Below are 27252 nucleotides of genomic sequence, written 5' to 3'. Positions count from 1 at the left end.
TGATATCGCGAACAATTTCTCGCTCAGCCGTGGTGGTGAAGCTGTAGCCTCTCTCGGTGAGGATCTTCATGAGATAGTCGGTAAGATCGCGACCGGCCAAGTCCAGACGGAGGATGGCGTGGGGAAGGGCGTAACCCTCGTAGATTGGTACGGTGTGGGAGACACCGTCACCGGAGTCCAGGACGATACCGGTGGTACGACCGGAAGCGTACAGGGAAAGAACGGCCTGGATGGCGACGTACATGGCCGGGCTGTTGAAGGTTTCGAACATGATCTGCGTCATCTTTTCGCGGTTAGCTTTCGGGTTGAGAGGCGCTTCGGTGAGGAGAACAGGGTGTTCCTCTGGAGCGACACGCAATTCGTTGTAGAAGGTGTGATGCCAGATCTTCTCCATGTCATCCCAATTGGTGATGATACCGTGCTCGATCGGATATTTCAGAGTCAGGATACCTCTCTTGCTCTGGGCTTCGTCGCCCACGTAGCTGTCCTTCTGACCCATACCGACCATCACTCCCTGATGGCGAGGTCGACCGACGATCGAGGGGAAGACGGCGCGAGGCGCGTCGTCTCCGGCGAAGCCGGCTTTGCACATGCCGGAGCCATTGTCTACGACCAGGGCAGCTACTTCGTCGTCACACATTGTTGTTTTTCTTCGATTTCAACGCTCTGTAACAGAAATTATTATCTCGATTAAGTTTTATATTAAAAAATTATAATGTCTCTTAGTCTGTGATTATTTGTATGTGGGTTCTATATGATAATCACTTATTAACTATTATTATATTAATATAATTTTGATAATATCATAAATTATTTTTGTTTTTTCTAAACACATTATGTACCACTGACATATTCTTATTCGATAAAATAATAATTAGAATTTTGTTAAGAATAAGTTATTAATAGTTATTATTATTTAAAATATACTATATTTTATTCCATTACATAAACAATAATAAGAAAAGCAAAATTAAATTAAAAAACCAAAAATAGTTTGTATGCAAACGCAGTTTTTTTAAAATATTTTTTTATAAAAAAAATTTTTTTACACAAGTAATTAAAGGAATATCAATTGAATAATTCTACTACAAGTATTTAATTTTTTACGAATATTTTTAAATTACTATAGTATATTTAAAATATGGGATGATGATATAAATATATTAAAAATAATTTGATATTTATGTACAATTTTAAATTGCAGATCTTTCAAGACTTTCCCAAGGAATGAAGTTTGCACAATCATCTTCACGAACAGAACATTCGAATTATTTTACAGTTCGGAGTTCAAATTGGAGAAGCGGTAGAATTTATTTGAAAAAAAGTATTATTATATACATCCGATGATAGCCGGGCGAATTTCGAGGGCTCTCCGATAAAGCTGATTCCCGGTGAGCGTTGCGCGTAGCCAGAATTGACCTAGTTGCCTATAAAGCGATAGGCAAAGCGGCCCCGGCGTCGCGGCGCTATTTTCGCCCGGCGCGTCGCTAACTTTAGACGTACGGCCGACGGACGCTCCCTAATAAGTTCAAGCGACGATTATGGTGGCCGACGCTACCGCTGCCGCCGCCGTAGCCGACGACGACGACGACGACGACGGATAAAACATAACGTCCCGCCGCAGAGCAACGCCGAGCGTGCCAAAATTATGCCTGCCCGCGGAAAAGGACCAAAACGCGATCGCATGGCACGGCCGAAGACCTCGACTATGCGACTATGAGGGCGACCATGTAGAAAACGGCCGTTCGCCCCTGCACGTCCGCGTGTATTCGCGGCTTTTACGCCCGGCATCGGTAACGTCAGTTTAACGTTAACGCAAATCCCAACGCGTACCTCGCCAGTTTTGTAATTCTAGAAAGAGCCTAGGAGAGGCGGTCGAGCTATGTTTAAAGTTAACCGACGGTTGAGGGAAGCGATCCTTAGAGGAATGAGTAATTTTAGGAACCAAGACACACAAGGGGTACAATTCACAGGAGATGAGCCCTTTTATGGTCATTGGAAGATCCGCAAACTTGATATACATAATTCATAATTTTACTAGTTATTTCGCTCGTTAAACGCTTTTTAAACGTAAGCAAATGAAATATTAAGATATTTTAATTCTTAAAAATTCGTAAAATGATTTCTGCGTTTTTGTAACTTAAGGTCATATTATACTTTCTTTTTTTATAGATTATACAACGATTTTTATTGCAACACTTAAAAATGATGACTTGAAGTTGTGAATTCTGATTCTTAAACATTTATAAAATAATTTTTTTGTATTTGCACTTTATTAGCTAAATTTAAATTTGCTTATATTTAAATTTTCTTATTTATGGAATTTACAAGAATTAATTCGAGTCAGTTTAAATCAACTTATTAAACGTTAATTATAAAAATAAATCTATCTCAAAAAATATTCTGTTGGCTTATACAACAATTATTTTTTAAATACCATTTAACATTTATTAAAAAACAAAGAGTATACAGTTAAGTTAGCAAAATTCAATTTACAAGTTACTTTTAACTTTATCTTAGAATATTTTTATATCTTCAGATATGATTTAATAAGTATCATTTATCTAATAAGTAGATAATGTTGCTAAATATGTTAAATGTTAGATTAAATATATTAAACTGTTAGATTACTATACTTATAGACTAATATTAATTTTTTGGGGACAGGAATTCATTTTCTGCCTGTTATCGAAAGATAGATGTATAACTGGATGCAACGGATAAGAGTGGCTTGACGGTACGCCAAGAATCAATCTCAATGAATGGAGTGAACGCTGCGAACTTGAACTTCTATCGAGGATTCAGCAATGGTCAAAGAACTTTTTTAAGGCAAGTAGCATATTTAATATTAAAAAAAATAATTAAAAAAGAAATAACTACGAGCCAAGCTAAGTCTTATATCAAATTGAATAATTAATATATATTCAAAAATAATGATAATATGTAAGAAATAATTAAAACTTCTATTTAAGATCTCTAAATTATCTTGTTTGCGCATTAAAATTTCCAATACTTTTCAACACTCAAATTTAATTTATATAAATCTCATTTATATAAATCTCGTTTATCAATTAAAATTAAAAGAAAATAATTATGAATAAAGAAAAGTAAAGGAGCGTAAAAAAAAGATATGATCAACTTGTAAATTTAAATAATTCCGTTAACAAACTGGATCCTTCAAATAAGTAAATATCCATTTTGTTAATATTAAATAACAATCTTAAACATTAAATATTATCGTAATTGAAAACAATTAAAAAATACGGACAAGATTTTTCTCTTTCTTAGATATTATTTAATTTAAATTTTAATAGATTATTATAATATCGATTTATAATATAAAATGCTGAAGCATTCGACGAATTTAACTTCAAAATTTTGATTAAATATAAGTTAAGATAATGAAGCTGTTACTCTGAATTGCTGGTTATCTCGAATAATCCTAATGATGCAGCAGCTTATCACTTTCGTTCGCTAATCACCATAACACGCGGACGTCTTGGTAAAATTTTCGCGGGAACAGGCAGAAAACGTTCGTGTTCTCCGTGATGAAGAGAGTGAGATGTGTATCCGGCGATGGAGATGCGAAAATTCGTGATACTATGTCTACGTACCGTGCACGGGACAGAGGTGGAGCGGCGTCTGTGCCTCGGCGGCGTCGCGACGTCGATTATATGCTCTCGTCTGGACGCCCCCGCATTTTCGTGGGATGGTGCTTGCCCGACAGGCACGAAAAAGGCATCGCCTCGCGAGGCGTCGCGACGCTCGCCGAACTAGGCGGCCACGCAGCCCCTAAGCGGGCCCGGAGAATATGCTTCGCCGCTTTGGAAATACCATCGCGGCGCGTTCCTGTATTGCATCGAGACGCCGATCGCTTCAACGAATTAATCCGAGTTAATTTTTTTTTCTTTACTTATCCATGCGTCGTTTTACAAACGTTAAAATTAATTAAGATTTGTATAAGAGTCAATTTCGCATCAAATAATATCTGTATTTTGCTCCTTTCTTTTCTCTCTCTCTCTCTCGTTTTCTGAATAAAACATCGTCTGTAAAAATATTTCAAACGCCTAACTTAAACAGACTACTTTGTTTTAGAACAAAAAATCTTTTGTAAAATATTCTTTGACAAATATTCTCACGCAATTATATACATACATGTATATGCTGATTTTCTTTTACGTTCCTTTTTAAAACATAGTTTTCGATATTTGTACAAATTTCATATAGAAAAATTATTATTCAAAGTTTCATATTCTTCGATTTTAATAATTTCTTATTAGTAAATTATCTCTTAGTTTAAAACTGCAATCTTTATTGTTTATGTGAAATCATTGCGGAATTATCATTTTTTTCGTAACAATAAATGTATCGATCATATTAATGAGTACAAAAAACGAAGAAGAGATCGTGAAAGCCCTCTGAACCAGAATCACGTTCCTATGGATATTACAAGTTAGCAGAAGTATTTTGAGATTATGCGATGCGACCGAAATAAACTTCTTCGCGAGAGGTTTTATTGCAGAGATTCTCATCCCTAAATATCAATGGAGCGTCCGAAAACGCCTGCGAAAGATTTTCTAGAGTCGATAACTAACGAAAAACTGCACGAGACAATAACTCGTTGCAATCGGAAGCAGATTCTCGTTTCTTCTTCTTTTTCAAGCGAGACTATAGCGAGTCTGTTAGCTGGAAGCGATACGCGAAAATTCTCATTACTGGAATTTTGTCAGGGAGAAAGAAGAGAGAAATAAATTATATTGGTAAATTCATTTAGGGCAAATTTTGTATTGGGCCAAGGTTACTCATCGCGACTACGCGTAACGATAACAGTTATTTTAAAATAACGCAGGCTACTCCGTCGCGATCGAAGACAAATTTGGACGCGAGAGCGATGTGAGAAAACACAACATTTTAGTGCTCGGCTGCGAATTTATTTACTATAGCGATTGTTAAATAATACTCGAAATTGTTCTTGAAGTGCAAACCTAAGCAAATTTCTCTATTCTCTTAATGTTAAATTAATTGAAAGAAGGAGGCCATAGCAGATTTACTTTACTTATTCTTGGTATGAAAAATTTTGTTTATGTATATATTTCTAATTATTTTCTTATTTTCGATCATCAATACAAATGATTGCGTATAAGTTCTCACATGAAGAATTAAAAAAGTTATATTTTAACTCTTGATTTATTTTACAGATAGAAAAGAGAACTCGAGGCGAGGAAGTTTGAGAAACTATTTGACGAGATTCGAAGTATAATAATGTTGTTGCGCCAAGAGGAACCGCAGAAATAAGCCATACATGAAGCTCACGTGAGGTAATGTAAAAAGTTCATGAAATGGAAACGACAGTGGTGTGATATAATGTGTATTTGAATTGACTTTGGCATCGTATAACAATATATAGTAACATAATGTATAATATTTACAAAATAAATTAAAGTATAGAAGTACATCGGTAGATGCTTAGTTGCTTTGGTTAGCAGACTAGATGTAATCAATATATAATACGTATTAAGAGAGGATCGATTTCTCGAACGGTGGTGAGAACGCTCGCGTGACAGTGAAAAACGAGCGCAGCCCTCCCGAAGTAGTCTCGAAGCTCGTTGCCAAGCGTAATCTGTCGAGATCCCTGCGCGTCCTTACGTCTACCAGAATGTCCCTTTCGTGGGTCGAAAGAAGCACATGGTAGCATCCATCCGCATCCATGCGCGAAGATCCTTTCAAATGCTCGACTACGTTCAAGGCTACCACAAGAGAGGCTCTGTGACGAGAGGCAATCTCGCCAACCGCTACCTCGGCCGTGATGGTGACATTAAGTGAGCAATGATGCTGTCGACTGCAGTTTTACAAAAAGACTGCGACGACGATGATGATCAGCCAGGTCGTCGTTGTTTGCGCAACGACGAGCGAGGCCGCGACGATGATTCGATGAGATCCAATGAGGATTGACAGTAGATGATAATGCTCTGATTCTGATGATGTTTTCTCATAGCAGCTTGATTGCTCGGGCCAGAACTGTATGCTATTCGTGTGTTCTCCCCGAGATACGATGATGTTCTTTCGAAGATTACGCTGTTGCGTCGATCGTGCAATGACGCGTTTAGAAGCATTTGCGGTGGACAATGCCAGGGCCAGACTCGTCGTATTCCTGTTTGGAGATCCACATCTGCTGGAAGGTGGACAGGGAAGCCAGGATGGAACCACCGATCCATACGGAGTACTTCCTCTCGGGGGGAGCGATAATCTTGATCTTGATGGTCGAGGGCGCGAGGGCGGTGATTTCCTTCTGCATACGATCGGCGATACCGGGGTACATGGTGGTACCACCGGAGAGGACATTGTTGGCGTAGAGATCCTTACGGATGTCGACGTCGCACTTCATGATGGAGTTGTAGACGGTCTCGTGAATACCACAAGATTCCATACCCAGGAAGGAAGGTTGGAAGAGAGCCTCAGGTGTACGGAACCTCTCGTTACCAATGGTGATGACCTGACCATCAGGCAACTCGTAGCTCTTCTCGAGGGAGGTGCTGGCGGCAGCGGTGGCCATTTCCTGTTCGAAGTCCAGGGCGACATAGCAAAGCTTCTCCTTGATATCGCGGACAATTTCTCGCTCAGCCGTGGTGGTGAAGCTGTAGCCTCTCTCGGTGAGGATCTTCATGAGATAATCGGTAAGATCGCGACCGGCCAAGTCCAGACGGAGGATGGCGTGGGGAAGGGCGTAACCCTCGTAGATGGGTACGGTGTGGGAGACACCGTCACCGGAGTCCAGGACGATACCGGTGGTACGACCGGAAGCGTACAGGGAAAGGACGGCCTGGATGGCGACGTACATGGCCGGGCTGTTGAAGGTTTCGAACATGATCTGCGTCATCTTCTCGCGGTTAGCTTTCGGGTTGAGGGGCGCTTCAGTGAGGAGGACGGGGTGTTCTTCCGGAGCGACACGCAATTCGTTGTAGAAGGTGTGATGCCAGATCTTCTCCATGTCATCCCAATTGGTGATGATACCGTGCTCGATCGGATATTTCAGAGTCAGGATACCTCTTTTGCTCTGGGCCTCGTCACCCACATAGCTGTCCTTCTGACCCATACCGACCATCACTCCTTGATGGCGAGGTCGACCGACGATCGATGGGAAGACGGCGCGGGGAGCGTCGTCTCCGGCGAAGCCGGCTTTGCACATGCCGGAGCCATTGTCTACGACCAGGGCTGCTACTTCGTCATCACACATCTTGCTGCTTTTTTAGTTTCTCTGTAAAAAAAAAAAAATTTGTTCAATTAGAATCGATTATATTGATTTGCAAACTGATTTTTATGATTTTTCCGAATTTATGAGAGTTTCAATATAAATCTCCATTTAATTTGGTTTAATTTGGCATCTCTTCGCAGTTTTACATAATCGTATTTATTTTTGTTCAAAGCATATATAGAAATCATAAGGAAATGTCTAATTATATCTCTTTTAAAAGTAGCTAAACATTTAATATTTAAATTAATAATATTTTGATTTTCAAAAATACAGCAAATTTTTTTAAGTAAAATTATAATAATTCTGATAAAATAATAAGCCTTTTTTTAAAAAAGTTATTAAATATTGTTTGAATTTTTTAAAAATTATTTTTATTACAAAGTAATTAAAATATTGATTGGGACAATGCTATTTTTTTATTATAATTAAAAAATCAAATCTTAATTATTTTAGGAAACAATTTGTATTGGCCAATGTTTAAGTAATTAGCCACTACATACTGTTTTCCTGATATAACATACAGAATTCTTTTCACAAGAATTTTCCTATATAGTATACAATTTTTTTGCCATACAGTGACACAACATTGTTCTAATCCTAGTCAATACGTTAAATCACTTTAGAATCAATCCAATTTTTTTCTCCAAACTTCGATCGCATTGCAGAATTGCCCTTCACAAAAAAAGATCAAACCCTTTAATTTATACACTGACACGTTTCTGTTTTTCCTTTTTAGAATCTCTTGCCGGCACTTTTCTATACAACTGCGCGCAAACTTTCGAGGCGAGCACAGAGAAGAACGTCTATCTACGCGGATCTATTACTAACCGTGAGGGTGAGTTGTGAATCGACGGGCGGCTGAGGAGCGGCTGAGGCTCGAGGGCGTCGCGACGCCAGATATAACGTCCGCGGCGCGATACGCGACGCTACCGAAGATGGGCACGCGAGACGCCTCGAGGGCTGGCCAGCGATGCTGCCCACGCCTCACGGCGATGGGCACGCGGGTGGTGGTGAACGGACCAGGAAGCCCGGACGGCCACGACGTCGCTCGGTTCTCGAGAGATGCCTTTTGGGCGATAGAACGGCGGCGACGCCGTTCACGCGCCGCGACGCATCGCTTCTCATCATCGCCGTCATTGTCGTTCTCCTCTCCCGCACTCCCTCCTCTTTCCCTCTTTTTTCCTCCTCCGTCTTCATCTTCCTCTACTTCTCTTGGAAATCCCCGCGGAACGGCCGGCATCTCCTAATCTGGACATTAACGCCGGTTGCCGACACCCCGTCGCTGCAGTTATCTGCTCTTTGTATGCCGCAGCTCATCAAGAAATCTATTTTAAATTTGAAATAGATCTTTGATTAAATATCGTAAGGAGTAAGCAGGTTTTCATAGTTACGTAGAACGTTTCGATTTTTTTTAAGGATTTAAAACACATGAGTTTCCCTCTATTGCAATCAAATTCTTCACTGTGTTAGAATTAGATATTTTAAATTGTCTACACAGAGAGAATTTTTTTTTAAATTTATCTTGCAAATCATGTTAATTGTGGGACAATATAGTATTTAGGCAAATTTTACTGTGTACTACAATAAGATTTTACAGTAAAATTTATTGTAGTGCACAATAAAATTTGCCTAAATACTATATTGTCCCACAATTAACACGATTTGCAGGGTAAATTTTAAAAAAATTCTCTCCGTGTAGATATTGTAAATTGCTTATATGAAAAAGATTCTTGAAGAAAACATTATAAATTTATTATTATATTAAAAATTACACAAATAAGTATACAAATTTATTAGAACTCTCAACGATTAAAATCACAATACTAACAAAGAAAAGGCTGTGGGAGTTACAGGCGCGGTAAAAGGTGCGCAAATTAGTTCAATTACACACGTTGAAAAAGTAATGAGGTAATTTGCATATTACAAAATTCCGAACGTTTCGATTAACTTTTAGTCACCTTCAATAAGTATCACTTTTAGAATTTTGCAATATTTAAATTACCTCATTAAGTTATTTTACTCATCAGTACATAATTTTACTAATTTGCGCATCTCTCACCGCGCCTAACTCCCATAGCCTTCTCTTTGTTAAGTATTGTGAGAAATTACACAGTTAAAAGAAATTCTATAAAAAGAACGTGATAGTATAGGTCCGCTTTAAATAAGATGTCGCGTTTAAAATAGATTTCTCGAATCTCGTGGATTTTAATTGACTTATCAGCAATTTTATAATTTCTTAAAAAAAAATTTCCGATGTTAAATAATTGAAATTTATTATATGTATATATGGTACGTAATCTTCATTATCCCATCTTTTAGCTCATCGTCGCGTCGTTTGCTTCTTCTTCTTCGGCTTTGGCTTCTCGTGGTCAATTCTCGTTGCCGAGGATGCTTTTGGCATACGTTGGAAATCCCCGACGCCTCGCGGCGCTCCTGAAAATACCCGCTCATGGCCAAATCAGGGTATTAACGCGGGACGATGTACTCCGCGGGTAGATAAAGTACTTATATGCTCAAAGAATCCATTAACGGAACGAAGGACACGGAAACGCTTATCGCTATATACTCGTTCTGTGTTGCGAGCTTCTAGATTTTCTTCGGCTCCAGCCGCATTCTTTCCCCGTGATCGATAAAGCGTTCGAGCATCACCAGTCGTCTCACCACCTACGTGGCCGTGACTGTGTTCTCAGATATTTGGACGAATTGCCAATTGGCAAATTTAATTTATTCGTTATACGTATATAATGAAACGTTGCCGCGTGTGCGCCTCTCGTGTAATAATTCATTGTTACGTCGAGGAAATGTTAAACGGTTGGGAGAGCAGCGCTAAGAATAAATCTCAACGATTCACTTAATCGTTGTTCAATTTAATTCGCTCACTAGAGAACTCGTAAAACTTACCATATAAAGCTGTATTTCTGAGAAGCATAATCATCAAGAACAGTTTGTATTTAATTAGAAACACATTCAATGGTTTTATTTCTTTTCTTACGTAGAAGTATTAGAAAAACTTATCGGTATAATAATCTAATCTATGTAGCTCTAAATAGATTATTGGCGAGGTTGAAAATGTTACTGTAAAAAAAGTAACGCGTTACCATTACCGCTATTTTTTGTGAAAAATAACGCGTTACTTAATAACAGTTACTTAATAACGATTCGTTACTTTTTTCTAACATTAGAATAAGTATATTACATTTGAATTATATTATTTAAAAATCAATATTAAAACTTTAAATAGGTACATAGTAAGCTTTAAATTTAAATTTATCTAATATGATTCTACTAATTTCTTATATTAATATCTTTATCTTTTAGTATATTTATCTTTTTATAAATATAGATGCAATTTACAAATACAAATTTTTATCGATAATTTTTATTAAATATGGTTTTTAAACATTATTATTGATCGTTATTAAGAAAGCAATGTTTATATATTCATTGCCATTGAAAATCTATAATTCACGTTACATATATTGAATGGACACAAAGATAAAAGAGAACTAAAATAACGATAAAAGTAACGGCTGAATTTGTTACCGTTACTGTAAAAATGTAACAATTCATGTTACTGTTAATTACTCTTGTTACAGATAGAGAAAAGTAACTATCGTTATCGGAAAAAAGTAACGATAACAACAACGACGTTACAAATAACGCGTTACTTCCCAACTCTAATTTATTGATAATTTAATTTATGTGGCTTCAAATATTACTCAAGATGATTAAATACCAATTTTAATTTAAAATTTAATAATATAATAAGTAAATAAGGGAGATGGAAATCGGCGTAGTTATTGTTTCATTCTAAAAATCAGACTATCTTTTCGGCTATCTTTTTTAGTCATCCTCAATGACGATTATAGCATTTACTTTATCCTCAACAACAGTTACATTAAACTCTCGCTTTTATTTTCTTAATATATGCATTCTTCCATGTCTAGTGAGTGAGAAAGCAGTTAGACATGAAAGAATGCACATATTAAAAAAATATAAGAGCGAGAATTTAATGTAACTGTTGTTATAATCGTCACTGAGAATGGCTAAAAAAGATAACCGAAACGTCTAACTTTTAGAATAAAAGAAATTTTATGTAAATGAAATATTGCGTACCTACCAATAACTACGCCGATTCCCATCTGCCTTATTTATTTATTGTATTTTTAATTCTGGGAATCTTGTTAGGTTTTTATTGTTTTTTACATTTAATTAAAGACTGATATAAAATGCTACTCAAAATAAATAAACTGAAGTGTCTTTATGATATTAACATAATCGTTAATATTGATTATTATTTATTATCGGTATCGATTATTTGAAAATTTCAAAGAATAAATCTAAGTCATTTTTTAGTGTCTTATTAAATTGTTCTTTCTTGTTATAAACAACTAAACAACTATTTTAGTGGTTGTGAGTCTCAGTGCGTTTCAATTTACGTTGATTTCTCTTTCGAATCTTAGATTGTCCGATTTATTATGGATCATTGAACTGTTCTAGAAAATCTCATGCTGTAACGTCCTACAAATTTTATATCTTGAATACCTTCGTGAAATCTAGTGCAGCCTTGTTCCTTGATGTGAAACAAATTCATGCAACACAGTTCAGTGAAGGAAAGGGCAAAAACATTGGAAACTATACACAATGAGATAAAACACATAATGTCTTACGATTAGATTTGAATCGTAGAATTACAAGTAACATTATATAATTTTATATGTAATTTTAATAATAATTAATAATTCTATAAAAGAAAAAAGGTATACCTGAACATATTTCTCAGATTTTCTCTTTCTCTCTCTCTCTCTCTTTCTCTTGCTCGCTCGCTCGCTCGCTCTCTGAATTACATAGATACACGTATACATATAATTTAAAGGGAAGAAAAAAAAATAACATAACAAAAATATGTAAAATTAATTAATTAAATTATTGTTCCATTAAACGTACAAATTTATTATAATATTTCATTATAATTAGTGTAAAGAACTTTGACTACACATGAGTTCATTTACATAAATTATATTGGAGCGGAAGCTTCAACAACAAATGTACCGTTTCTTCACAGTTCTCTTGGCTAGCATTTTATTGACCAGAGCCGATTAGCGAAATATTCTCCTTAAACGGGTCGCTTTTTCAGCGTCTCGTATTTTTATAGGCGGCAGTTGAAAATTTTCGACGAATTCTCTTATCTGCGCCCCGGCGAGGAGAAAGTATTTACGCCTGCAACCTAAACAAATATTCAACCTGAAATCTACGGTTAATTTATTTTACGACGTTCTTGACATTGGGTGTCCCCGGCGCCACCAGCATTGTACGGACGCTCTTCTGCCGTGTTATAGAACCTCTGATACTTCAATTAATTTTTTTTAATTGAGAATGCACGCGCGGACCGATAACGACACGGATGCGCATTCTGGACCAAATGTTTTAAATTATTATCAAAAAAATAAGGTGTCTTTCTGTTAATGTGACAGTATCTTTCCATTTGTACACAAACTTCTCAGACAGCACAAAAAATTAAAAGATAAATATAAAATGATACGTTTTCTAAATTATCTCTTCTACAAAGCAAAAAGATGTCTAAAAGATAACGAAAAAATGTTCTTTTTAAGGTGGTTTTATCGCGCAAGTCCCAGTCAAAAGTTAATCCTTTCATATGACTAATATTTCAATAAAAACAAGCGTAATTTAATAAAAACATTTTGCATATACTGTACATATGTGATTGTGTGACGTTTATGTGACAACGTTACACTATCGAGTTGGCGTTGAGCGATAAAACCACCTTGTTGTTTTTTAACACAACCGTTACTATACATCATATAATATACATCAAACGCCAAGGATGAGGGAAACGATGGAACACGCACAGATACGTACACGTGGTTTTAATTAGACATTGTATTATTCAATGACGATTTATGATAGTCAAGATTATATAACTGCGACAAACGTAAGAACACATCTGCGTCGATAATGTCAATTTTAATTGTAATGTGAATTTGTATGATGACTGATGAAAAATGAGTCAAATATGGGTAAAAAACATTATAATAAATTTATACAAAATTATTTTTGCTAACTTTATTTACAATATTTCGAGCGCATTGTTCGTAAGTCATAACACTCGCGAGCATCATTATCTTTGTCTAACTTTTGATAAATAACAAGGGTAAGACAATTTTTCACGAGCATTGAGAACGTTAAGTGGCACGTGGAGTATGTTTTACGAAATGGTATTGAAATAGCTGTGTCGTGCGCGTGCATGCAATAATTTTAACGCTCTCTGAGCGATATACAGAATTTTATTGCCAAACATGAATATATTCATTGATAATATAAAATAATTATTTTAATAATTAAAAAGATATTTGTAATATGTCTTTTTTGTTTTATCAAAAAAATAATTCAAAAAAAGTTAACGAAAAAAATACCTTGTTATCTTTTCGACAAAACAAAAAAAATATATTAAACATTGTTTATTCGTTTTATAGATAAGAGTTAGGCCAATAAACGAGCAAAACTATTTTGGTTAATTAATAAATACAAAAACTGATAATTTAATAATTAACGAATTGATGGAACGTTTCAGCTTACTTAGGCTGCGTTCCGATATTGACTGCCACTTTTTTAAATTATTTTTTCGATAAAATGAAAAAAGACATATTACAAATATCTTTTTAATTATTAAAATAATTATTTTATATTATCAATAAATATATTATCAATAAATATTCATGTTTGGCAATAAAATTCTGTATATCGCTCAGATAGCGTTAAAACTATTGCATGCACGCGTGCACGAGACAGCTATTCCAAATCTATTTCGTAAAACGTACTGCACGTGCCACTTGACGTTCTCAATGCTTATGAAAAATTGTTTTATCCTTGTTATTTATCAAAAATTAGACAAAGATAATGATGCTCGCGAGTGTAATGAACAACGCGCTCAAAATATTGTAAATAAAGTTAGCAAAAATAGTGTTGTATAAATTTATTATAATATTTTTTACCCATATTCAATTCATTTTTCATAAAATTAATCTAAAGTTTGAAATTATGTTGGAAAAATCGGAAAATTAATATTAAAATATTTTATAAATTGTCAAATAGATATGAACATCGTAAAAACATAAACATTTTATTAAGCTATAATTATTAATTATAAATGCTATATCTTTTAGTTTTGTGTGTGTTTTACATTATTTCATGATTTCAGTTTGTTGAAAAATAAAAATTCTGTTTCTTATTATTCTCTTTTATAAATTTATTTAATTATATTATATTAAAGTTTATAAATTTTAAATTAAGGATACATAAGCAAATTTAAGAAGAATTTTTTTTTATGAGATCAAACTTTAAGATTGACAATTTTTGAAAGTAACATTTATATTATTTTTATTGAAAGATTTAAATCTTTAATAAGATACATACGCGTTTTGTGAGAAAATTTGTCATATATTCTAATTTTCAAATAAAAATGTCCACATTTGTCTTTCAAATTTAGAGTTGCGAGGTCCAGCTTAAGGCACACTGGACTACACATAACTATCTCCGAAATATAATGAGCAGTCTTTTATTCCGTGATCGTATCGCGGTTAGCCCTTGGATCGGTATCGAGTCCAGGAGACGTGACCTCGGCTCGAAGAGCCGCCAGTGAAGCGAAAAGAATCGGAGGACGACGGCGCGACGCGGTGACGCTCGTTCTCTCACGAGTCCAGAATGCGAAACTGGTCGGATAGAGATATACATACGCTTTTATATTGGGCATTATTAATGCCGGGCCATCGTTAGTTTCAGCCCACGGCAGTAAACAATGCAAAATACGAAGGTGGCCGGACCTGTCACAATACATTTTCCCCCAAGGCTCATCGATTTTTCGTTGCCGAATACGTTGTGCTGATCAGAATTCATCCATCCGGAATTTATTTTATATATCCCAAGGAGATTATGCTATGAACGATTTAATGCAAAAGAGGCAATACTGTGCAAGAAGGGATTAGCATGGCAAGCAAAGTGTTCTTCTCTACACTCTAATTAATTTTCAAATAGAAGTCCTTTTAATATTATAATTATGAACGCGAGGAAAATTAGACACAAAGAAACGAAATTTAGGTCTAAAGTCTTTTCTTTTGAAAAAAAAAAAAAAAAAACAATGAGAACAGAATGACAAAATAAAGTGATCTGAGCAAACACTAAAAACCTGACAGTTATAATTTCCCACTCAACAATATAATATTATATTATATTATTAAATGAAAAATTACAACATATATTACATATTGGTGTTTGTTATAGGACTTGATAAGACACTAATAATAGCATTATTACGATGTAATGAAAATAACAATCGATATTTTAATAGATATAATATAATACAAGTGAATTATTTTTTTATATTTTATGTAAAGTAAGAAATATCAAAAAATAATTATTCTATTCTCTGTAACACACATTGCTCATTTGAAAAATATGTTTTTTCTTTTTTTCTTTATGTTTCATACTTTATGTACTATTGGTACAACATAATTAAAAAATTATTTTTTAGTTGCTTGCAAAAAAACGGGAATATAAAGCAAAGAAAAAACAAAGTACAAAACTTGAAAGTACATATTTTTAATCTTCTACAATCAGTTATTACATTAAAATTGAATTTCAAAATTAATATAGCAAAATTTTAATAATTCAAAACATTCAAACTAATTTTCTGGAAAACTATTTTTTTCGTTGTTACAGCATGTGAGCGCGCGATATGTTCTTTGCATGCTGCGTTCGGCAATAAGCGCGCTATCAGCATTATGTCATTATTCATTCTTATCATTAGACAAGGATGATTAAAACAAGGACAAAATATAATTCAAATAGCGCTAGCTTGCGTTATTCGAGAGTACTAAAAAGTTATAATTCACGTTACGTATACTTTAAATTTTTAATACACAATGAATATCGAAACGCATCTCTAGCACGCTCCTTAAATAATAAACAAAAAAAATTCCTCTCTCTCTCGGTCCAAAACAATCGACGGGATAGCATGAGAATTATGGAACTACACGACCGATCGGGTTGAAATATAACACGGCAAAATTGGGCAAAATCAAACGACAGGATCGTATCTGAATTTATTAGAGAATGCCAGGAGCGCGCGATCAGTTGTTCACGAAGAGTGGGAAGTCGCATAAAAGATAACGTGCCTCGCTAGCGGAGGTCAGTCGACGATTGGGTGACGGTTACGAATCACGGCTGCGGAGAACGTCAGTGAAACCGAATCATCAAAACCGAATTATTTCGTAAAGATCTGTGAAAGATCGGCGAATCAACATGCTGCGCCTGTAAGTGTCCCGTTAATTCATTAACATAACGTATACTCTTCACGGGATTAAACTCTACGAGTAAATTGACGTCGCTACAATGCGAAGAGACGCACGATATTGCTATAATTGATAATTCAAAAAATCATCAGTCATTATCAGTAATTATTACAATAAAAAGATAGATCGTATAATATTATATCTTCTTGTGTTTTACTATGTGTTATCATAAAAATTGTTTTTATTTTATAATAGTAAAATAAATTTCTGTCAATATTCCTTTTTTTTCGCGAACTTATTTAACGCCGTTTAATCATTTCGCGAAGCAAGAGTGATTATCTTTTGGTTATCCACAGTGTATTACAGGGCCGAGGTACTGTGGTTGGCATTTACATATAGATTTGTCCGGATGCACGATGACATTCATGATCTAACGAGTTAATACGCCGGACGAGTGCACTTCGCGCCTATACGAGACTTTTAAATTATTGGTCGACCTCGCGATGTCATTTAATATCGTGTTACATTCCGTCGAACAATGTTGTGTTCAAAGATATTGTTTATCAATTCAAGTTCCTTAATATTTTCAATTTGATTCATATCCAAAAGAAATGCAATTTAAAAAAAAATAAAAATTACTCTTGGAATCGATTTTTATTAATACTAGAAGTACTGAGCGATCATTTTAAGTTGACCATTTTTACTTTTTAGATTATAGAAGATATATTTTACTTACTATTAATAAAATCGATTTTTATTAATACTAGAAGTACTGAGCGGTCATTTTAAGTTGACCATTTTTACTTTTTAGATTATACATAGAAGATATATTTCTTGTGTAAAAGATAGGATTCTGAATTTTTTTCAATAATTATCTTTCAATATTGATCAATTTTTTTGTCTTTTATCTCATCCTTTTTATTTTAATAGTAATTTTTTCGCTTTGTCCTTTTAGTGAGTAAGAAATGTTAGTATTTTCAGTGTTAATACGAGATTTTTAATTTTATCTGCTTATCGAAATAAAAACATCTCGTTTTAGGGAAAACATTTTTAGAGATAAATTTTTTTGTTTTTTACCTCATCCTTTATTTTAATAGTAATTTTTTCGCTTTGTCCTTTTAGTGAGTAAAAAATGTTAATATTTCCAGTGTTAATACGAGATTTTTAATTTTATCTTATCAAAGTAAAAACATTGCGTTTTAGAAAACGTTTAGAAACATTGTAATGTTGATAAGCTAGAATATTGCAAAAACATTCAAAATAAATAGTAATCACAAAACACATTTCGTATCACGATTGAAATAATCAAAGTTGTCCACTAATTTTTTTAACGTGTTATATAAGCTTTCAGTTAAGCTGAAATATATCGCCTTATTTATAATTTCTCTAGTTATTCACGATTGTAAAAATGTAATAATTAATTTTTTCTATTTTCTATAATAATTATTAAATTATTAATAAAATGTGATTTGGTTATTAGAATCTTGGTAGCAGCAGTTGTAACCCTAGTGGCAGCCAAGCCAACGACGGAGGAGCTCTCAGTGGATCTCAGCAAAAATCAGCAGACTACAACCGAAGGTCCTCTTCAACAAACAGGCCGGGAGCTCTTGGATCGCTCCGAGGCGCTGTATGCAGAATGGAATAACAAACAGAGCAACGCCGGATGGAATTACGCGTCGAATCTGACGGATGAGAATTTGGCGGAAAAGCTGAGGGTGTCTGCGGAGGCAGCAGCTGTCATGAAGCAGGTCGCTCAAGAAGTGAACTCCTTCGATTTGGAAGACGCGCACCCCTGTGAGTTAGTCAGGAGACAGTTCAAGAAGCTCGGTGTACTCGGCCCCGCTCTTCTTCCTGAAGACGTAAGAATTAACATACAAAGAGAATGTATATATTAATTATATTTCATTTATTAATCATAAACTTTCAGCCGAAAACCGGAATTCATTTCGTTGATCCAAATTAGAACGGTTACTCTCTTTCTCTATTTCGAAGCTGCGAACTTTCGAAGCTCTTCGAAACTTTCAAAGACCTTTGAAGTTTCGAATTCTTTCGAAGCTTCGAAATTGTAAAAAATAAGATAGCTCTCTCTCTCTCTCTCTCTCTCATTCAAGTGCGACTATAAGTTAGAATAGTTGGATCACTACTGAGAGATGGTATGATTGCAGAGTTACAAAGACTTCGAGACGACGATCAGTAAGATGGAGAACATCTACAGCACGGCGAAGATCTGTGATTACAAGAACAAGAGCAAGTGCGATCTCGCGCTCGAGCCGGAGATCACCGAGCTGTTGATGAACAGCCGCGACCCCGAGGAGCTGAAGCACATCTGGGTGGAGTGGAGGAGGGCGTCGGGCGAGAAAGTCAAATCTCTGTATTCCACGTACGTCGAGCTGGCCAACACCGCGGCGAGGCTCAACAACTTCTCCGACTACGCGGAATATTGGATGAAGGATTACGAGGCTGACGATTTCCCCGAGCAAATCGGTAAGACCATCCGCGCGGCGGCTATATAGGCCGTTCAACGGGAGCACTTGATTGAGAACAGCAAAATCTGTCTGACAGAGCGCGAATGGCAAAAGTTGAGGCCGCTGTACTTACAACTGCACGCCTACGTGCGGCGCGAGCTCAGGAAGAAGTACGGCGAGGACGTCGTCTCCAAGGACGGCCCGATCCCGGCACATCTGTTGGGCAACGTCTGGGCGCAAACCTGGTCGAATATCGCGGGCTTCACCGTGCCGTTCCCGGGCAAAGAGCTGCCGGACGTTACCGCCGCTCTAGTCGAACAAGGCAGGTTTACGTTCGCAGTCTTTCGAGACTTTTCACCAACTCTTTGTTTCCCCGACTCATTTTCCTTGGCTTGGTATATATTGCCTGTTATAATGCCTCGTGGCACTTTGAGCAGGTTACAACGCGACGAGTATGTTCCGCCTCGCCGAGGACTTCTTCACGTCGATCAACCTGACCGCCATGCCGGACTTGTTCTGGGAGAAGTCGATCCTGACGAAGCAGGACGGCGTGGACATGATCTGCCACGCGAGCGCATGGGACTTCTACGACGGCAAGGATTTCAGGATCAAGCAGTGCACGCGCGTCAACATGGAGGACCTGATGACGGTGCATCACGAGATGGGCCACGTCGAGTATTATCTGCAGTACAAGGATCAGCCCACGATCTTCAAGGAGGGCGCGAATCCAGGCTTCCACGAGGCGGTCGGCGACGTTATCTCTCTCAGCGCGTCCACCCCGCGCCATCTCAAGAAGGTCGGTCTACTGAAGGACGACACGACCGACCGGGAGGCACTCCTCAATCACCTCTACGCGAAGGGTCTCGACAAGATCGTCTTCCTGCCCTTCGCTTATATGATGGACAAATGGCGCTGGAACGTGTTCCAGGGAAAAGTCACGCCCGACAATTACAATTGTAATTGGTCAGTATTTTAGATAAACAAAAAAAATCCCTTCGTACTTACTTTTTTCTTTTTTTTTAACAATATGTACCTCCTCGAATAAAAATTCAATAAATCAAATTTTCAGAAACATTAAACTTAAAAACTACTTTAAGTAAATCGGAACTTTTTTTACTTCAAGGTGGTCGCTCGCCGAGGAGTATCAGGGCATCGAACCTCCCGTGGACAGGACGGAGGAGGACTTCGATCCTGGCTCCAAGTATCACATAATCGCGGATGTCGAGTACATAAGGTATTATGTGAGCTTCGTGATACAATTCCAGTTCCACAAGGCATTGTGCACCGAGGCGAAGGAATACGATCCGAGTAATCCAGATGCCAGGCTGTTGAGTGAATGTGATATTTACAATAATAAGGATGCCGGAAATCTGTTGAAGTAAGTGCGACACGCGCGTCAACGTTATAAGAATACAATTCGAGTATCGGATCACACATTTGATCTCATTTATAGATCTATGTTGGAGTTGGGCTCTTCGAAGCCATGGCCAGATGCGATGGAGAAGATCTCAGGTCAAAGGCAAATGGATGCGGCTGGACTCTTGGAGTACTTCAAACCCTTGACCGATTGGCTGACCGAGGAAAATAAGAAAACTAACGAATACATCGGATGGAAATCCACTAAAAAGCGTACGCGTTATAAATATATAAAAATATTTCATCAAGTTTTATTGTTAATTTTATATACTACGTCATATATCTTATATCAGATATTTTTATGTGGCAATTAAGACATATAATTCTAATAGTTTTTTTTGTCATTTCAGAATGCGTACAAACGAGAGCAGAACTTGTGAACTAAAGCTAAGTATCACGATGAGCTTTTGGAGTAACCTATTCTCCATTAATGAGAAAAAATAGAAAATACAGTTTGAAACAAACGCCAAGTGTTGCGTTTTAATGCAATTAAAACTAATATATAAAAATCATTCCACGATCACGTAAACGCTCCGACCAATTCGAGTAGCGAACAATGTTCGTGATTGAAGGATTAATTTTGTGTGTTTCAAGTCTAAATAAAAACATGCATTCCATCTTTTAATATTGTTCCTATTTTGCTTTACCGCGTCCTCTTCCGCGTTTCTTAGCTGGTTCGCTCCCTTTTCTCGTCGATGTAGCAGCTTTGCTCGTACTAGCAACGGTAGTTTTTTTTGCCTAAAACATACATTACATGATTACATATATGTATATATATATATATACATTTTTTTTTTTTAAACTGATATATTTTATAATAGAATCACGAAATAATTTTTAACATTACCTTAATCATCTTATCCAAATTAATATCATCACTCTCTTCATCATCACCTTCTTCTTCCTCCATAAGATCGTTATCCTGCCTAGACCTTTTCTTTACTGTTGCAGTGCTGTTAATTGAATACGGCAGCATAGGAGGATTCTTCTGATATGCTCGCGTAAACGCTGCTTTCACCTGAGATAATCAGTGACGTTAATGTAATTAAAATTTTTATAAAACAGTAAATAACAGTTAAAATCTTTAATCATTGTTTTTATCACAATGATTAAAAATCTTAACTGTTATTAAACAGTATTTTTATTAATATTGCACATACTTTACTATCAAGATTACTCGTAGGATCGCGAATTCCTGGCCAAAGAGAAATTTCTATTGCCGAGTCCAAGTCTTCCCTAAGGAAAAATTGAATATAAGCATACGTATGTCCTCGTGCCTCTTCCAGTACATTCAATACAAATAAAATACGAACCTGGTCAAATAATATTTTCCCATAACATTCATCGCCTCTTCTATACCATCTGTACCGTTATCTATCAGAGGTTTTACGATGGCGTTTCGAATATGGGTCAGATAATCCAAATTCAGGGCGTCCTTGCTTGCGCCCGTGGCTAATCGCGTGTGCGTCGTCAGTTCTTGCATTAATCTGGAAGCAATACAGCGAACGGAGTTGCCGTCAATTCGATTTAATCGCAATAAATCGCGTTACAATAAAAAAAGAGCAGTATTCCGTTAATACCGATTAAATCTCGTGGCCTTCGAATTTCGTCCGAACCAGCTGGGGAATCGTATCAACGGATCGGAGCATCCCGCCATCTCAGTAGTCGGTATGACGAACGAGAAACAAGCGTGCATCGGAAGTAGACTCCACATCATACTGCTCCTCATCATCTTTTCAACGAGATCTCCCTGCGATATACTGTCAGCCGCGTTGCCAATTCTTTCTAGCCTCTGATGACTGCGAATGTAACACAGGTCCATTGATTATCCAGCCTTCATCGCTACAAAGGTGTGTCGTAACATACTTACGGTGACGCTTGAAATAATCTGACTCCCGGATAATTTTCTTGTACAAAAAGGGGTGCTATGTTGTAGTCATGGAAGTATAAGCCGATCTTATCGTCCAGGCTCATACTTTTCTGCCCTTCCGCATTGAACGCTTTCTTCGTGAAGTCGAACGGACCGAGCTTGAAATTCTTATTCTTATGTTTTTTACCAGTCGTTTCCACGTGAGACATGTTCTGGCTGCCGAGGAACTCGAGATGATTTATCACTTGTCGGATATCGTAATTCGTCGACTCGATTAAACGATCGAGATCCTCCGTCGAGATTTTGATGTTCTCTTTGTAGCACAGAGACTTCATAGAACTCTAGTAAAGAGGAATATCGAATTATATCGAGCGAGAAACGTTACTCGGGTTAGATTCTACAAATAAATTCTGTAAGCTGTACCCTGATCTGTTCCACTCGGAGCTTCGGATATTTCAGGTCGTAGCTGTGCGTAGAAATCGTCTTCACCTTCGTGTTAAATCGGTCGTTGCATATACAGATAACTGGCACTTCCGTGGATTTTATCAGACCAACTAATTCCTGTAGGCCACCGCGATCCTCGTTGCCGGCCATACCGTCGACCTCGTCCATCAACAGCACGTGTTTGCTCGTAATTTTTTGTTTATTACCTATAAACGTATTGCGTGTCAGACAAGAAAATGGTACGCGATTATCTCAAGAATTTAAGGGGAGATTCTGCTTTACAAGCCTAAAAAAACGGTAATTTTTAAGAATTTTTTTCAACTAAAACGAAGGTGAATAATTTCAAAAGTTTAATAGTGTTTTATTGTATATTTAAGCAATGAAAAAAAAATTTTTTTATTAATGTTTTTTTAATAAATAATAAAATATTTTGAAAACGTCGCGCTGCTGGAGTTGTTCGATTGTGTACAATCTAGGAGGCGTAATTTTTGTCTAAAGCAAAAAAAACCAATTTTTTTCTTAATTTATATAAAATTATTTTCTATATAAACTAACGAAACTTTACAAATTTTAAAAATTGGATAAGTCAAAACAATTTTTTTTTTATTAAAATTTTCATGAAAATATTTGACCTTTATTTTGCAAAAGTTGTTTAATTAAATTTTTTTTGTAATATTGTTGGCTCATATAGAAGACAATTTTACAAAAATTAAGAAAAAATTTGGTTTTATTTTAGACGAAAATTACGTCTCTTAGATTATACACAACTCCAGCGGCGCGTTACCAAGGCAGTTTATTATTGATTAAAAAACATTTATTAATAAAAAAAAATTTTTTCACTGCTCTAATATACAGTAAAACACTAAACTTTTGAAATTATTCAATTTCATTTTAGCTAAAAAAATCTTAAAAATCATTTTTTTTTAAGTCTTGTAAAGCAAAATTCCCCTTAAATAATATATGTCCACCTGTGACATAGTCCTTCATCGTGGTGTTGGATAACAGTCCCGAGACCGCTTCCTTCAGAAGCGTCTTGTTTCTCGTGTCGGAGGCGTTGAATTCCACAAGATCGTATCCCAATTCCTTACAGACAACTTGCACAGTTGTCGTTTTACCAACGCCCGGCGGACCGGACAGCAAGGCGGCTTTGAAACTTTGCCCGTGAGTTTGCTTGCCAGCTATTGAAACAGAGAAATAAAATTACAATCAGATTAATATCATTTTACCTACAGTATGATTTGATGAAAAACGACAAGATAAAAGCTGACGTACTGCCGTCTTTGAATTTGGGATCCTGACGATTTTTATGCCAATCACGCAGCCATATGTACAAATTGTGTGCACAGCTCTTCTCTCCTTGCTGACCTACAATCTGCTTCATTGTTTTCGGCCTGTACTTCTCAACAAACGGTTCTGACCCAATACTTGTTACTGTCTAGATGAATATAATAAAAACAGAGAATAAATCGCTGGAAATTGTTTTACGGGGTTAAGCCACTTTTGAGGCCTTAAAAGATACCTAAGTTTGGGATTTTTTGTAAATAGATAATTTTATTAAAAATCTATTTAGAGGACATTATTGTATATATATGAGAAAGTAAAAAAATATTTTATTTTTTTTATATCCAAAATAGCTGGCCTACTTGCGGAATCCCTTTTTTCTGTAGCTTCAAATCGGTGTACAAGATTCCAGGCACACGGTTTGACCTTAAACAAAATACCAAAGAATTTTCATTATCTACATATTAAAGACTAATAAAGTACGTAGGGGTATTTTTTTTAAATATTGATTTTTCTCAAAATGGCAATTATTTTACGAAAAATGTGTATTTTTCGCCAGTACAAGTCTTTCTTAAAATAGCTGCCATTTTGAGAAAAATCAATATTTTGAAAAATCCCAACGTACTTCATTAGTCTTTAATATGTAGATAATGAAAATTCTTTGTGTTTTTTTCCAAGGTCAAATCGTGTACTTGGAATCTTGTACACCGATAGAAAAAAAGGGATTTCACAAGTGTAGGCCAAAATGGCGCCGCCATTTTGGACATAAAAAAATATTTTTTTAATTTCTTATATATGTATAATAATGTCCTCTAAGCAGATTTTAAATAAAGTTATCCATTTACTCACAAAAAAATCCCAAACTTCAGGTATCGTTCTAAAACGTCAAAAGTGGCATGACCCCTTAAACTCTTATATTTTATGTAATTTTGTATTATTTTTGCGTGTGCATGTATGTCAAGTTAATGTCTAGATACCTTCTGTGTACTACTGCTTGTATCCGAAGCCTGCTTTGATGGTGACATTTTCGTCGTCACACTGGTTTTCATTGGTGAGGGTGGTGGCGTCTTCTTAGGTGAATCCGATACTTTTTCTTTGTTCGGCGATGGTAATTTCTCGCTCTCGAATTTCCTTAATATTTTTTTCCCGTTTGATTTCACCGACTTCGTCGCAGTTGGCTTGATACCCGTAGCTTTACCTTCCGGTCTCGTGCGAATCATCTCTAGCAGATCATCCTCGGATATTTGTTTGATGCCTAAACTACTGGCCTGAAAAATTTTATTTCATACAGATAAGAAACGAAAATGCGCATGCGCGAAACATGGTATCAGAAAATGTGAAAAACGTACTTTTGCCAATTTTGATGGGCCAGCCTCATCCCCTACTATAATATAATTCACTTTGTTCGATACCGTGTTTACAGTCCGACCACCGTACTTCCGTATTAATTCATCAACTTCCTCTCTTTCCAAGGAATCCAAAACACCAGTAATCACGAAACTCACTCCGGCCAAACAATTTTCGGCACCCTGAGATAGAAAAGATTAATTGAAAATCTGAGCTATGGAATATTAATTGAAAATCTTTCCTAATCTTGATCAAAGAACAGTCTCGACTTCATTCAGAAATATAATGTTATTGTCATATCTAAAGTCTCTTACTGTGGGGATCGCTTTTGAACCGGGATTTCTGGCGCCGCCTCTCTGAAGATACTTCTCATACATAATAGCACGCTGCTTCTTTTTCTCTATCCTCTCTTCAAATAAATCCACCGTTTTGGCTTTCTTCCTACTCGGTGACTTTTCTGTAAGGTTGTCTTCTTCGGACGCAGAGGTAATCGTTGAATTCTTCGAGTTGTCCAAACTCAATTGCTTAGAGGTCTTAGTAAACTTATCGCTTATATCTAAGTCTCCATTGAAACTACCTTTTTTCTCCTTCTGTTTTGAAGGGGAAGCGACTTTTGAATGTACATTATTTTTAATCGGAGATTTCTTCACCTCTTCAGATCTTAATTTACTCGTACTGTTAATTTTACTTTTGGAATCTTCTAAAGAACATGTTTCATGTTTTCTGCTCTTATTAGAATTCACTTCTGTAAACGTTATTCTGTTATATGTCACATATTTGAGTAACAATATTTGTTTAAAGTTTAATAAATTAGAATTATAAACATACCTGTCTTAACTGCAGCTTTGGATTTCTTAGGAGTATCCGCACTTTTGGTATTGCTCTTAGCCTTCTTCTTGTTATCCTGCAACAGGGTGTCTTGAAACACGTCCAATTGCTTAAGCACAGCATCGAAATCTTTGTCATCGTGGAACTCGGATTCCTGGAACAAATTCCAGAAAGCTGTAGAAATATTTCCTAATTTTTCTAATTTGGTAACCTGCACATGATATTTACCACTACTTGCAATTTTTTATACACTTTTGTCTCTTCTATCCTTGTTATCGGCTTCTTGCCAAATAATTCATTAGCAGGTATCACCTTGCATTTCTCGCTCTCATTTTTCTTACTTGCTTTCTTATCACATTCCACGTCATCCTCAGAGTCAGACAAGATGGAAGTTTTCTTTGTTTTTTGTACGACCTGCACAATTTAATTGCCCAAATTGACATTATTGCAAGTAACAAAGAGAATTATAGAAATAACAGGACCATGACAATAAATCGACTAGATATTCATTTGCTACGACTCAAAATTTTTCACAAATTTTCATTAAAATTTTATAATACAAATTTTGAAATACAATTTTGATGTAATATGATGATTAAACCTCTTCAAAAATATGTTCTTTTAGGGAGCATTCACATTAGGAGGGAAAGAACAGAATGAAAAGCAGCAATTGCTGCTTCCTGATTTGTCATTCTACCGATTCACACTTATTATTTATTATTTATTATTATAATGAGAAAAAAATAACTTTCTTCACTTTTTTCTAATCTTCATTCAAACATTTTTACAGAATTATGGAAATATTGTGGCAACTACCAGTGCAACTTGTAATTGCTTCTAACAAATTCTGCTTTTCAGCTCCTAATGTGAACACTCCCTTTAAAGCACACGTTGCTTTCTTTTTTCCTCTATATAGGGTAACTGTCCCTATTAGTGTGCCCTGAACCTATTAGTGTGCTTTTATATTTAAATAAGTCATAAAAATAAACTGGTACAAATAAATAGACAAAGTATTTTTTTTTCTATAAGATCGGAAGAGCA

General features: G+C 36.0%; 4 protein-coding genes across 5 annotated transcripts in view; 1 reads left to right on the top strand and 3 right to left on the bottom strand.

Moving 5' to 3' along the window:
* LOC105456080 (actin) overlaps positions 1–3708 on the bottom strand; it is a 4274-nt gene extending 566 nt beyond the window's left edge. Inside the window, exons 1-2 of the mRNA XM_011699856.1 lie at positions 3615–3708; positions 8–666 (exon numbers count right to left, since the gene is read on the bottom strand). Of these exons, the coding sequence (XP_011698158.1) occupies positions 8–640 (633 nt within the window). The 5' untranslated portion in view covers positions 641–666; positions 3615–3708. The remainder of the gene's footprint in view (positions 1–7; positions 667–3614) is intronic.
* Positions 3709–5351: 1643 nt separating this feature from the next.
* LOC105456070 (actin-5, muscle-specific) lies at positions 5352–8182 on the bottom strand. 2 transcript variants are annotated; one of them, XM_011699849.1, is made up of 2 exons: positions 8081–8182; positions 5352–7255 (listed from the first exon to the last, which is right to left on the bottom strand). In XM_011699849.1, exon 2 carries the CDS (start codon positions 7232–7234, stop codon positions 6104–6106), a length of 1131 nt encoding a protein of 376 aa, XP_011698151.1. In that variant the 5' UTR covers positions 7235–7255; positions 8081–8182; the 3' UTR covers positions 5352–6103. The 2 variants fall into 2 exon arrangements, with proteins under 2 accessions (XP_011698151.1, XP_011698152.1); XM_011699850.1 differs by lacking the exon at positions 8081–8182 and adding an exon at positions 7966–8068.
* An 8110-nt stretch (positions 8183–16292) lies between these two features.
* Positions 16293–21066, top strand: LOC105456067 (angiotensin-converting enzyme-like). The gene is made up of 8 exons (XM_011699846.1): positions 16293–16581; positions 18041–18419; positions 18726–19044; positions 19123–19347; positions 19463–19988; positions 20149–20403; positions 20479–20654; positions 20792–21066. Exons 1-8 carry the CDS (start codon positions 16571–16573, stop codon positions 20824–20826), a joined length of 1926 nt encoding a protein of 641 aa, XP_011698148.1. The 5' UTR covers positions 16293–16570; the 3' UTR covers positions 20827–21066.
* LOC105456068 (replication factor C subunit 1-like) overlaps positions 20890–27252 on the bottom strand; it is a 7232-nt gene continuing 869 nt past the window's right edge. The window contains exons 3-16 of the mRNA XM_011699847.1: positions 26440–26625; positions 26212–26365; positions 25698–26128; positions 25386–25565; positions 25014–25304; positions 24028–24190; positions 23724–23933; positions 22735–22961; positions 22312–22652; positions 22022–22240; positions 21755–21928; positions 21602–21677; positions 21289–21459; positions 20890–21179 (exon numbers count right to left, since the gene is read on the bottom strand). Of these exons, the coding sequence (XP_011698149.1) occupies positions 21075–21179; positions 21289–21459; positions 21602–21677; positions 21755–21928; positions 22022–22240; positions 22312–22652; positions 22735–22961; positions 23724–23933; positions 24028–24190; positions 25014–25304; positions 25386–25565; positions 25698–26128; positions 26212–26365; positions 26440–26625 (2928 nt within the window). The 3' untranslated portion in view covers positions 20890–21074. The remainder of the gene's footprint in view (positions 21180–21288; positions 21460–21601; positions 21678–21754; positions 21929–22021; positions 22241–22311; positions 22653–22734; positions 22962–23723; positions 23934–24027; positions 24191–25013; positions 25305–25385; positions 25566–25697; positions 26129–26211; positions 26366–26439; positions 26626–27252) is intronic.

This window comes from Wasmannia auropunctata, unplaced genomic scaffold (genome assembly GCF_000956235.1).
Source record: "Wasmannia auropunctata unplaced genomic scaffold, wasmannia.A_1.0 LD335787.1, whole genome shotgun sequence".
NCBI lineage: Eukaryota > Metazoa > Arthropoda > Insecta > Hymenoptera > Formicidae > Wasmannia > Wasmannia auropunctata.
This window is presented reverse-complemented; position numbering and strand designations above follow the sequence as displayed.

What these genes read in the sequence shown, in the direction of transcription:
- LOC105456070 (XM_011699849.1), bottom strand. Translation starts at nt 7,234, where the DNA reads ATGTGTGATGACGAAGTAGCAGCCCTGGTCGTAGACAATGGCTCCGGC.
- LOC105456067 (XM_011699846.1), top strand. An exon ending in CGATTTCCCCGAGCAAATCG is followed by an intron (nt 19,045 to 19,122) that starts GTAAGACCATCC and finishes TCTGTCTGACAG; the next exon opens with AGCGCGAATGGCAAAAGTTG. An exon ending in GACAATTACAATTGTAATTG is followed by an intron (nt 19,989 to 20,148) that starts GTCAGTATTTTA and finishes TTTTACTTCAAG; the next exon opens with GTGGTCGCTCGCCGAGGAGT.